This window comes from Rhagoletis pomonella, unplaced genomic scaffold (assembly GCF_013731165.1).
Source record: "Rhagoletis pomonella isolate Grant_MI unplaced genomic scaffold, Rhpom_1.0 Rhpom_scaffold_00005, whole genome shotgun sequence".
Lineage (NCBI taxonomy): Eukaryota > Metazoa > Arthropoda > Insecta > Diptera > Tephritidae > Rhagoletis > Rhagoletis pomonella.
Window position 1 is genome coordinate 82,417,045 of NW_023458559.1, and position 13,532 is coordinate 82,430,576.

Consider the following 13,532-nt stretch of genomic DNA (forward strand, 5'->3'; position numbering starts at 1 on the left):
AATAAATATTTGACACTTACACGATTGCTAGGTCAAAAAAGTTTCACTAATAAGTACAGTTCTTCATTACGATTCACATTTTTGCTAGTCCTGCGAAGCTATTCCACTAACCTCAGAGTTCAGACAAATTGTAAATCGCATTTTTAATATATGTAGAACATCGCCATCCCTTTGAAGAGTAATTAAAATACTGAATGAAAACTGAACTTTTTCAGCTCGGAATTTCTTCAAAACTGTTTTTAAATAAATACTATAACTGATTTAATGATTTAAATAGTACCTGCTTTTAATTTTTATTGGGTTTTTATTAAAAACTTAATCTATAGACCTTTTTGGACAAAGCTCGAATTTGAAAGAAAATTAGTAAGGATATTTCTATATTAAGTTAACAATATGGCATATGTATTTTAATGACAACATTCATCGATATATTAGAATTAAGTTTCTCAGGTTTGTTTTTTTGTTTTGCCGAGACCGTTAGTTTTAGTTCTTAAAGAAATGTTAATGCCATAATAATTTCTATCAATCGAAAATACAATTTTTTGTCCCAAATGACAACGTGTTCTTACTTAATTGACGACTTATGAGTATGTACATATCGCACACCTAGATCTACAGTGCGATCCACTCAAAACTAATTTTGGGCGAGTTTTTTGCATAAATCAACTCATAGCACTTACATACAATTTTTGGAAATATTTTTTTCTTCATGATTATATAGTTGATTGACTAAAAAACTACTGTTATACCTGTTTTTGTATTAATTGCGTTTCATCTCTACGCTCCACAAGCAGCTGAATTTCCCTCTATGAATTTTGAGTTAGCTCACTTTAGATCAAGGTGTGCGATATGTACATACATATATGTATGTAAGAAGCTTGAACATATAGAGGATAATTTATTACCTCATATCCGAATATGACGCACAGTGTGGATTGGATTCCCGCTAAAGTGTAGAAATAAGTCTTTCGAGGAGATATAGCAATCTCCGAAATCAAAACTATAACTTCTGACTGTTGCTTTTTCCAATTTTTCCCAAAAACAAATACAAAGCTCACTGCTTATGCACATATCTATGCTTGGGAATCTGTTGATATACATACATACATATATAAATACATACGAACTTACATGCATATGTACATTTATGTATGCTTACATATATATGTATATACATATGGATATATTTTTTTAAAAGCTTTTATCTACTTATCACGGCCGTTTATGTCTTGTCAACTCCCCTGCTTACCTCCTATATTTGATTTAAAAATTTAATTTGAATTAATTTACATGTATGTGACAATTATAACCTTCAATAAAAATACGCGGTTTTTATATAAGTGAAAAGTTATAAGCTCTTACTATAACAAGCTTCAGTTGTATAGAATACGCGCCGGCACATGGTAACTGACTTTTTGTATTGCATGTTTTGGGAGTTAAATAAACAAAATGAATATTTGCTGCTTACACTTTTGCTAAGTGTTTGACCAAGCTTCTCTTTGAATTTGTAGTAAGCGTCTTGATGTTGTGTTGCACATACAGAGGGACGTACGCCGTCTCCCAATGGTAAATAGATTTGATGAGATGCTTTTTCAAGGCAGAAAAACAATCTGAGGGTGGCCATTGCCAACAACCTTGGTAGCACTCAGACTCGTTGCCTGCTCCGAGCAAAATTTAAAGATGTTGCTTCTAACCGTGAGAGTCCTCCGCATGCATTAATAAATCTACGAACGTAATTCTGCCATGAAGAACTTCTCATAAAAAATTTGCTGTTCGGAGTCGGCGTGAAATTTAAGGGTTTCGCAAGTTAAAACACGACAAAATTAATATTAGCGTGGTTGGTACTGATCTGGAGTACATACCGATAAAAAAATTTCCTCGCCAATTGTTTAAAATTTGGAATTGAAATAAATATTGCAATTGGGCTCTTTTAAAGCGATTCAAAGAATTGTAATATCAAAAAGCAAGTCATGAAAATGTGATTTTAAATTATACACACTCATATAGGTATTTAGTACATATTTCAAGTTTTAAACAAATAAAAGAAACAAATGCAACTACATATTGGAAGCGCAAAGACAGAATTTGTTCACTATAATGGTGTGATCTCATTGACTTACATATTTATGTCAGCGATTAAGTAGCTGTGGAAACTTTTATCGCTATCTAGCTTAATAAATAATATTTTTTTTATTTTTATAAAATACTTACATAACAATAACAATTATTATATAAACCATAAAACACAGCGCTAGCAGCAGAGGCTTTGGGCTGAACAAATAATATATTTACATAAATAAACTTATGTATATCAAAGTTGATTATTCTCACTTTTGGCCGGTTTTTGGGTTGGCATTATTTGGGTTTAGATATTCTATTTGATTTTGCAGCATTGTGGTGGCTTAGCTGTGAACATGTGTTATTCGAAAACCCTTGAGAAAAGCTTCGAGACCTGAAGCAATTTCCTGCGAGCTGTTCCACTTCGTCCCATTAAGTGTGACCACTAACAGCTCCTTCCAATTTAGCTTATGTAACCCCGATCGTACTGAAGTTATGTTATGTTACTTTTGGTGAATATTCTTAGTAGATTCACAGATGTCTGCATTTGTTGATATTTTTCTTTTAGTAGTATTTAGATAAAAGTTACCACTCTTCGTTTTCATGGGATTTTCCGTAATTCGAACTGAACATTTGAAAACACGTACCTGGGTGTGCAGCAGTGCGTGCTAAGTTACATTAGGGTATAATTACCGTCTGACGAAACATATTAAAATGATAATACTTGGATAATGATAGACCTATTGTTTCTCATTTTTATTTTGTGTCTCCACACCGTGAAAAAGCATCTGTGAAGTGCAAAACGAATGCGTATTCGAACGAAAAACTTCAAACAAAAATCTATTTAAAATAAACAAAATATGGCTTGGCGCCAAACCATGAGTGTTTCACAACAAATAACTACAACCTTTGTCGGTTTTGGCCCTGACAAAGAACTTCGTCAATTGTCATAGATATATTCTCAAGGAAGTTTCTTTCACCACAGGAATCTCTAAAAATTTATGTTTTTTCTTAACTCTTGTATTTTAAGACATTTTTTCTACACTCTAAAAAGTGTATGTTTAATAATTGTCGAGATATTTGAAAAAAAAACCGTATTTATGATCCGATAACGTTCATATATGGAATGTATATTAGTTACATGAAAGGGAATATAACTCCACATTTTTCCCCGATAGGTAGCGCATGAGTCTAAATATTTAAAAAATTCGTATTTGTAGTCGGATTTGTTGCATACTTATTTAGAACATATGCATATATCTGCGTTTGTATGGAATACTTATAGCCTATGTCGGAAGGCCGGCTTTAGTATAATGAACCATTCGTAGCATACTATTGCGAATGACTCATTAGCGCCAAGCCATGAAAGAACTCTTGGCAAATAAACGTGAAAAAAGATCCGATACTAGCAAGTCAATATTTTTATTAAGTTTCATTAAAAAATTCGTTGTGGTTTAAAGAATAAAAGGAATGCTACATTATACTACTTGGTTTTAAATTGCTGGTTTTTAAAACAAAATCCGTCTAAGTATACGCATGCTATGTCCAAAATTGGTTTCAGACATGGAATGTTTAAAATTGCAGGCAATTGAACGTAAAATAACATTACTACTAATAACAAACATTAAGTGCTCATATCTAATCAATTTTAAATATTTTTTTTGTGTAAAGCTGTGTGTTTAGAATTCAACAAATACTGATAAATTTTAATTTTGCTCTCCGCTACACAGTGTTTAACTTAATTAATACGCAGTATTAATTTGTAACTATTAAGAGAGGTAACTGGTTACCTCTCTTAATATGCATAAATTTAAACAAACAATATTTAGAGCGTATGTATATCTTAAATTAATTTCTCCTTGATTAGCAAATTTGAAATTTTATACGACAAGTCGCAATCTTAAGAATTGTTAAATAATGTGCTTTTTCAGTTCGTCTTGTTTTGCAGTACTTATACGCTGTAAATATAATGACTAACAGGTATGAGTACAATTTGAAATTAACATAAAACTGGGTTTTGTGTAAGAAGAAGGATGCTGCTTATTTCATGGTTACCTATTTCTTGTATTTATTTAATTAAGTAATATAGCAAATGCATTTTTCATATAATATTTTCGTATAAGTTAAGAACTACCAAATACCTACTTTTCCATGTATTTTGTATGGGAAAAAAGCACCTTTGGTTCCTTTCTGGAGACTTACAATAACAATATTGAATTATTTATTTACCAATTTTTTTAAAATGAAGATTTTTTATTTATCCCCCCATTGCATTTTCTGCCATTTTATAGGGGTTTTGGCGGTCCTATAAAATATAGTAAGAAAAAATTGTTAAACAAATAATTGGGTTTTATTATTGGGAATCTGTTGAAGAGAAACAGAGTCTTCCGATTGAAAACTATTGATTTTCCAGAATTCAAGTTCCTTTTTTCCCATACAAAATACATGGAAAGCTTTGAGCGCTTTGAGCGACCTATAAATATTTTTTGATTTCAAAAAAACAAAGTAAGGTATACTTTTTTCGATATAGAACAATCCTAGGGGGTGAGAGCATAAAAATTCTGACTTTACTATTTTACATACTGTTTTGGACCACCCTAATATACATACGTAATATTCTTCGTATATTACTCGGTCTAATTTACTTGTAAAAAGATACTTTTCCACAAGAAATCAGTCAAACAGTAATCCCTCCTTTTCGACGTTATCATTCTGAAATGGAAGTGATTAATTGACCTAATTATTGCCCATTTAAAATACATATTTGTTGATGTTGAAAAAAAAATATTCATCGAAATAAACTTTATGCTTTCTACTAAATCCAACCATAGCTGAAACCAAATAATAACAAATAAAAATGCGGCGGTTTCGAAATTCGATGGTTTCGACGCATGCATGTATGTATGTTGTTAATTCAACAAAAAATTGACTATTATATATAATTGCAAGAGGCCCTGCTAGAAATTTTTCGAAAATGCTTTTTTTAATACTCCATTAGTTTGCGGTCGGACACACTCCCATACCAAAAAGCCCTAATAGAAGCGATATACAGTGAAAGCCTGTGAGACGCGCAAACCATATATAAATCCTGAATATTTATTAATATTTCCTCTCATTTCACTAAAGCAAAAAATATATGATAAGCAGTTGTATTTCATTTTATTTTTTAAGAAGTAAAATATTTTTTAAACGGTGGGTTAGATAAAAGAGGTCGGTTTTCACAGTCGTTAGTTAACTAATAGAAAAACAGTTGTTTTTGACTTTTGGTCAATTAATAGATGTACATTGGTTGTTACTGTGAACCAATGTGAAAATATTTTACAAGAATTTTTTGTAGGTTTGAGCGTAAACAATTTTCGAACAGTAAAAAGTAAGAGAATAGCAGTGTAAGACCGTAATTCCATGCTGTGGAAGTATACGACCCTTTAAACATTTAACTAAAATCATTAGGGCTGCTCAGGACATTGTGAAAATGGTCTTGGATTTGCATTTGCAAATTTTATGCTTGCTACCATGGCAACCGTTTGCATTTTATTGTTGTGAATTTACAAATGCACCGAAAAATGCAAATGCAAGATCATATGCACAAGATCCTGAGCAGCCCTAATGTGTTTGATAAAAATTTTCGTTGAGCTTCTTTACTCAATAGGCAGTGAATAATAGGGACAGAATTGATTGTTTTATATTAGCTTCCGTTTTGATATTGTGTGGATGTGTATACAGTTTTTGAGAAAAATCATTAAGAAGTAAAGTACACAATTAAAATTGAATTTTAATTATTTTTTTTACCCGAACAGATATATTGATCCGCACTTAAATAAAAATTTCATCACTAGCAAGAAATAAATAAATACAAATTCACTTTGTTGCCGTGGTTCATACATACAACATATCGTCGTCTCAGAAAACGGATGTCGAATGTTACAAAACACGGTTTTGAGAAAATTGACTTTGAAGTTTAAGGTCGAATTAATCCGAAACTGTACGGTAAATTCTTGTAACTTTTGAAGGAGACGTAGTTGGTGTTATTAGTTTTGATTTCCCATATTTTTACATTTAATATCTCTTAACGTTAATGAGAAAATTTACTTTTCATTCCGTATACATTTGTCGTAAGTAGCGTTTACTCACCACTCTGTTTTGTCCACAGAACATACGACAATAGTAAAGTATCTATTTCAACGACGATGGTATAATTTGATGAAAAAACAGACATATTTATTAAATAATGATTACTTATTAGAAAAAACATAACAAAAACATAATCATGTATTTAATAAAAAAAATCTGTACATCTCTTATGCTGTAAATATGTTACGAACATACGTTTTCTTTATATAAAAACAAAAAACAATACTTAAATTCAGTCTTTTGTACATTTTTATCTCTTTCATTTCATTGGAGACTCAGTGCAAGCTAAAATTTAAAAATTTAAAATTTTAAAATTAGTTACTTAGTTTAATTTTCAATTTTAATTGTATCGTTATAGTAGAGGACCATCCAATTGTCGTAAGTTCAAAGTTTTGCGATACATACGACAAATGTTTTATGATTAAAAAAGGATTACATTTGTATGGGAATTTGTCGTATGTGCCACATACGACAAACGTTTTATGATTAAAAAAAAGGTACGTTTGTATGGGAATTTGTCGTATGTGACGCATTTTCAGCACATACAACAAAAGGCATACCCAATCATTAATATTATGTAACATACGACAAAATGCGCACGAAATATCTCAAAAACTAATGGAGATATAAAAAAAATGGATTGCAGAAATCGAAAGAGCATGTCCAACTTAGTAAATCTGCATCAAAATCCCAAAATCGTGATTTTGCACATTCGTCATCCGTTTTCTGAGGCGACGATATGTAGATATCTGTTTAATAACTGATTAAAAAAGCTGCACATATACATACTAGGGATGCCATAGATCTCGGGATCCCAGTGTTTTTGACGTCCCGAAAATCCCGGGATTCGCTTGCATTAATCACGGGAGCCCGAAAAATTTGAAATATCGAATTTGATAGTAACAACTTGTTTAAGAATTTGAATTACGTTTTTTAGTAAAATGCCGTTTTGACTACAATTAACAAAAAGCTTGAAACTTTTAAATTGCAGCCTGGGCCTTTTTGAAGAAGATTTAAATGAATGTACTCATAGCGTCGCCAATGTAAACGAAATAGGAAATTTTAAGGAAAAGTTACATAACTTTTTAAAACAATCTAAATCGAAAAACTAATAATTTATCCGACCTGCTGGTAAAAGAAGTTCAAATATTTTGTAATGGAGTAGATAGAGGTCATTATATTCAATCGCTTATGGCTACCTTTTTGCAATCCAGCGTAAAAGTGTTGATGCCGAAAGAGGTTTTTCATCAACAGGTTTTTGTATGCAATTACTTCAGGTTAAGATTTGAAAACTCCGCTTTGAATGCTCTGCTGGTCTTACGTGCACGTCTTGAGTGAAATGACTTCACTTTTTCCAAATCCTGGTTTCCCATAAAATTCACTTTTTTTTTGTCCTATTAAATGACGTATCCGTGGACTACCATATGTACGCACGAATAAATTTTTCATTCAGTTTGAAAAAAAAACAGTTCTCAGTTATTAGGTCAAGACGGGCGCTAGTTTTTTTAGGGTCGTTGATCACCAATGTACCACCAGAATTTCAATATTCAAAATGCCGGATCCAATTTGACGGAAGATTTTTTTTAAATTTACTGGATTCATTTGGAATTCGTTACTCGTTGGGTAACGGGCTCGTTGATTACGAATATGAAGTTGGACTAGAAAAATTCAAAATGGCGGATCCAATATGGCGGCAAAAAATTCAAAATCGATTGGACTTGCTTAAAACTTTAGAATTGGGAGTTCCTAAGGCCGCTGATTATGAATCCGAAATCAGATCAATGTTCGGTCTACCATTTTTCACGGAGAGGTTAAAATCGAATGTACGTACATGGCGTATGAGTTACCCTGACGAGATGAGAATGTTGCTCATACGCCATGTAGGTACGTTCGATTGTAACATTTCCGGGAAAAATTTTAGACCGAATATGGAATCGCCATTTTTGATTTTTAATATCTGATTTCATTTACATAATCAGCTGCCTTAAGAAAACTCAATTATAAATTTTTAAGCGAATCCAATCGATTTGGATTTTTTTGTTCCCCAAATTAGGCCTGCCATTTTAAATTTTTCTAATCCGACTTCAGATTCGTAATCAGCGACCGTGATACCCCCCACCATTTTGAATATCGCCATTTTGAATATGGAAACTCTGATGGTACATTCGTATTCAGCGACCCTGCAAACATTAGAATCCGTCTTGACCAAATAACTGACAACTATTTTAACAAACTGACATGACGGACATCATTTACGTAATACTGAATTTTCAGTTCTGCCACGTCTAATTTGATGTATTATAAATTTACGAGCCTTTTGACATGCTTTACGTTAATTTCTATTCCATAGAAATTTGGGCAAAGCTTTGGTCCGTTTGACATAGAACGTCACATATGTATGTACATACAGGATTACAAAAACATACATATCAATATTGGTACTCACTTCGGATGCACTTGTTGCCACAGAACTTAACGGTGACATTGGTGCTGATTGGACCGGACTGGCTGTAGATACGTTGGAGCAATTTACTGTCCTTAGTGAGTTTGTGGGCCCTGATGAACGACCACTTTGGAGACAACTTTTTCCGCCCGTCAAACTTGAGGAATTGCCACCAACTGAGTTTTTATAAGCACTGTCGGTTCCAAAACTTTTGACTGAATTTTGGTCATTTGGAAGAAAGAACGGGCAACTACCACCAGTTGCTGCATTGCTACCTCCACCATCTACACCATATGGAGAGGGCGATAGTTGCATGGGATCATCTAGCATTGACGTTGCAGCACTGGGGGTAAGTCGCAACTGAGGTGAATGTGCGGCGTTCAGTTCTCCTCCTCCGCCGATATCTGTGAAACCCGAATAATTGTTCGCCTGATTTGGATCGCGACTTACATTCGATATGATTGGTGAGTTCAATGAAGTTTTGTTCTAAAAATGTATTAACATTCCAGTAAATAATTGTATTAATTATTATTATATAGACTAACCTCCCATTCATTCTTGAAAGACTCACTTAGATACTGGCGTACTTGATTTTTTTGTTTTTGTATGACATGATAACGTGTAGGATTTTCCAATACTGTCCGCACCTAAAATATATAGAAAATATGAAGGATTAATATACACATACATTAGAGGGGGTATTGGTGTAAATACGTCATATTTTAATCCTGGTTCGAGCTTCGGTGGGAAATTTAACCAGTTTGAGTTTGAATATATCTTGCAACCTACATATATACACAATTTTCATAATAGCTTAGTTCGATTGTCTACAAAAAAATGTCCTTATACCAAAATATGTAGGACTAATACTTTCGAAGATATTTGCAATTTTAGTAAAAAAAAGCTTATTTATCTATATAAAAATACGCCACAAGAAAATTTTGTAATCCCTTTTTTTGAAGGCTCGATTTCAATGAAACATGGTGATGGAATTTTATACACCTACATTTATACACATATAAAATCGCGAGAATCATTCAATTGGGAACCATTTTCTCCCAGATTTTAAAATCACATTGAATGATTGTTGTTTTGTGCCAACGTTTTTAGAAGGATCAGTGTGTTTGTCTTGCGATAGGTGGCGTAGGGATTGAGAGCTGTTCTAAAAAATCATATTTATGATCAGATTTGTTTCACTTTTGGAACACATATTAGCAAACTGGTGAAACTTGGTAGCCCAGTCGTGTGATGAAAACATATTGGGCTTTGGCTCAGTCTTGACAAAAACCCGTGTGATACCCCAGTTAGAGCAGGAAATATTATCTTTTGTTGTAAACCTTCAAGATACTTTCTCAACCGTTAACGATTCAGATGAAAAAAAGAAAGAGTTTATGTAGATGTGGACAATTTAGTTTTTAACCTCCAAGAGACTCTCAGACAAATATAATCGAAAAACTTATTTACAGTCTGAATTGGTATATGTTTGACATATTAGTCAGTGATGATCATCTCATCTATACATACAATTACATATGCATATTTTTTATAAATTAAAATCGAGGTACCTTTTTCGGTCTAATTCCAAAAGCTACTGAAGAAATTTGGAGGGAACTTAGTAGAATTAGCATTAATTAACGTTCATAATTCGATTTTCAGTTTTCCTATACATTCGCTATAAACTATGCTAGTGGACTTCAAAATAATAATTCGCATAAAGGAGTTAGTATTGGTGACAGGTACAATTCAAAAGTGTATGAAAAAAGATGTCGAATTTCGACAACTGGACAACTGGGCGATACTAGTTGATTTTTATTTTTTGAGCACATTGAACACAGATTGTTTTAAGAACATAATTAACCATAGTTTTGCTATTACCAATCAAAATTCTAAAAAAAAAGCAGTTTTTCGGCCCACGCTAATGTTTATGTACTATGTACATAAGAATGTAGATGCCAAAGTTGTAAGAGAAAAGAATAAGCGTTGCTATTTTTTTATATACATACGATTCAAGCAAAATGTATATTTATGGTGAAAACACAACTGCCGTTTATTTCTGCTATAAAATTTGCTCAAAATGTTAATAATAATCTTATTTCTGCACATAATTTAATATGCTGAATGCACTTAATTTATAGTTTGTATATGCATGTGCGGGCTTGTTGAAATTTCAGGCTGGTAACAAAAGTTTTGTAACCGGTAAAAAGTATCTGTACCCTTTTCGCATTCTGTGGATTCTTCTAACCGGTCAATTTTTTGGCAATAAAATTTTCCGGTTACAAAATCATCGGTAACGTCCATTGTTGAATATGTTTGCCCTGACAAATCTTCGGCTAAAACAAGGTCTGGTTTAAAAAATTGGATGTAGTCATTCATTGCCTCCCACTCTGGTTGCTTGGTGCATTTTCTAAAGAAGAAATAGTTGCCGCCAGAGGGAGCTTCAATTTACATAGCCTTTCTAGCATAACGACTGCTGGACGAAGGTGTTCTAAAACAGATTTTTATATGTTTGCCGCATTGTCGGTTACAACTGTAACGATTTTGTTAGTAATTTACAAATTTGACAGAATATCTAAAATCGCTTGACCGATATTAAAGGCGAATGTACAGTTTTGACTTCTCCGGTTCACAAAGCCAAAAGATCTGGAGTGTTAAATGAAATGTGCGGTGATGGTTATATAACATCGGCTGCTGTCAAAAGTCCACAATTCGCTTGTCAAAGATATACTAGTGAACCCGCTTAGCGTTAGAACGCCCAAAATTGAATTTCAAAAACTTAAAAAATATTCTAAATGCTAGCCAGAGTTAAAAGAGATCCGCGTGCCAGTGAAGAACAGTCTCGCACAGTGCATGTTTTTAACTTCATCAAATTTCAAATCACCCCATACCGATGAAAATAGTTCTTAATTAAAAAAAAAAATAAAACTTTATCACACATCCACACATCTTTAATTTGATCTCTCATTTTTGAAATTCCTTTTCAAAAGTATTCTCAAACTAAAATCCTCTTACATCTCTTTCGTCTGACATTGCGATACGCGGGTTTCAATAAACCGATGAATTAATTTGAATTTTAGCCTCTTAAATTAAGGGTAGGAATACGCCATACATATAACTCTTTCTTAAATATTCATCTGAATATCTTCTCGGATAGCCAAGCGGTCATTTAGGTACTCTCTTCTAGCTCTGTTAAATCTCAACAAGTGGAAGACTGTAGGAGAGAGCTGGCCTATATCTCTGATCAATACGAAATTACCCTCATATGGTTCCTGGCACATAGGGACATTTACGGAAACGTGGGAGCGGACGAACTTGCAAGGTACGGTTCCGCACTGAATGTGTCCCACGCGGTGGACATGAGCGCTTCGCCAAGGGAGATAAAAGCAACAATTACCGAAATTTATCACTCGAAGACTAAGCAGAGGTGGAACTTTACAGGATCATACAGGATTACCCGGCAGTTCTAGGTGGCCTACAACTCACTTAGTCCAAAGCTCTCTTATGAATGAGCAAAGAAGTGCACTGCAGTGTGTACAGGACACTGGCCCGTTGGCATAGTAGTTACGATGACTCTGGCTCAAAAGAGACAGTCGAACACTTCCTGTGTGAGTGTCCAGCCTTTGCAAGGCGGAGGCTAAAGACACTCTACAAGCTATTCCTGCAGAATGTTTTAGAGCGAAGCTGACCCTCTCTGTATGACGTACTGAAATTCATTAAATATGTTTTGTATTTTGAAGTGAATTGTTTTCGTTATTTTCTTGTTAAACACATGTGTTATTTATTTTTGTACCGGCAATAAAATATTGGGAAATATTTTTAATAGAATATTTTACTGGTTTCTAGCGCATATTTTTGAATTTTGCGCGCATATTATATGCGCATATTTTCGATTTTTTAGTGCATGAGATTCCGAGCCCTACTTATAAATATAAAAAGAATGAATATTGGATGATATTTTCCATAATATGTAACCCGGCTTTAAAAACGATGATTATTTTTTTTTTGTGTGCAAAATTTTTATCAAACGGCAAGTGTAAACTGATTCTTCGGATCTTGCCCATTCCTGTGTCCCTTGAAAAATTCAAAAAAGTGCTGACGAAGCTGACCAGTTCTTAATCATTAGCAAAATATTTAGAAGATATGATTGCATTTACCTGTAAAACCTGTTTTGGCACATCTACGCCAATACTTTGCAGTGGTCCTTTTAACATAACTGGACTAGAACTAGTACCGGATGATGTAACTGATGGTGGGTGGGTTATATAGTTTTGTTGATTCATTTGCACATCGTTGAAATTCGTTCCGAAACTGTTGGATGCTGGCCTATAACCAATGCCCGCATTATTACTATGACCCATCATATGTTGGGTATTTGATGTTGTTGAATGTAACGGCTGGCTTTGGTGTGGGCTAGGAATCTGTTGTGTTATATAAGACTCAACTTGCTGTTGTAGAGCAGCAGCCTCAGCTGCTGCAGCGGCTCTTTTCTCTGCTTCGCGTCGCTCCAACTCTTGCTGTTGCTGTTCACGTTGCAACTGTTGCTTGAGTTGTGTCCGAGATTTTGGAACAGTTGTCTTGAATGTAGGACTGAAAAATGAAACAAAATTTTATAAAGTTTATAAAGACTTTGATGAGTCTGTCAGGCTTGCCGACAGGTATGTACATATGTAAATGTTACGAGTTTAGTATGAAATAGCACAACGTAAATATTAAATGCAAGTGTAAGTAATAGCATGTGTACATTAGGGTGTCCCGTCAAAATTTTTTTTTGATCTACATTATCGCAAGAAGTATCGAAATTTGCGTAATTTTACACATGTTAAGAAAAGGGTAAAAAAGTCAGAATTGTGTGTCATTTTGAGGGCTCTACCACACCATGAAGTTTTCCACGTATTTTATATGA

The 13,532-nt window shown here is 33.5% G+C and overlaps 1 protein-coding gene across 4 annotated transcripts in view; it reads right to left on the minus strand.

Annotated features, from left to right (window-relative positions):
* The window catches only part of LOC118739709, a 59,722-nt gene that overhangs the window by 34,003 nt on the left and 12,187 nt on the right, over positions 1 to 13,532 (minus strand). For all 4 annotated transcript variants that reach the window (XM_036471216.1, XM_036471215.1, XM_036471214.1 and 1 more), the window contains 3 exons: positions 12,784 to 13,216; positions 9,178 to 9,279; positions 8,636 to 9,118 (listed from right to left, as the gene is read on the minus strand). In XM_036471216.1, the coding sequence (XP_036327109.1) occupies positions 8,636 to 9,118; positions 9,178 to 9,279; positions 12,784 to 13,216 (1,018 nt within the window). The remainder of the gene's footprint in view (positions 1 to 8,635; positions 9,119 to 9,177; positions 9,280 to 12,783; positions 13,217 to 13,532) is intronic.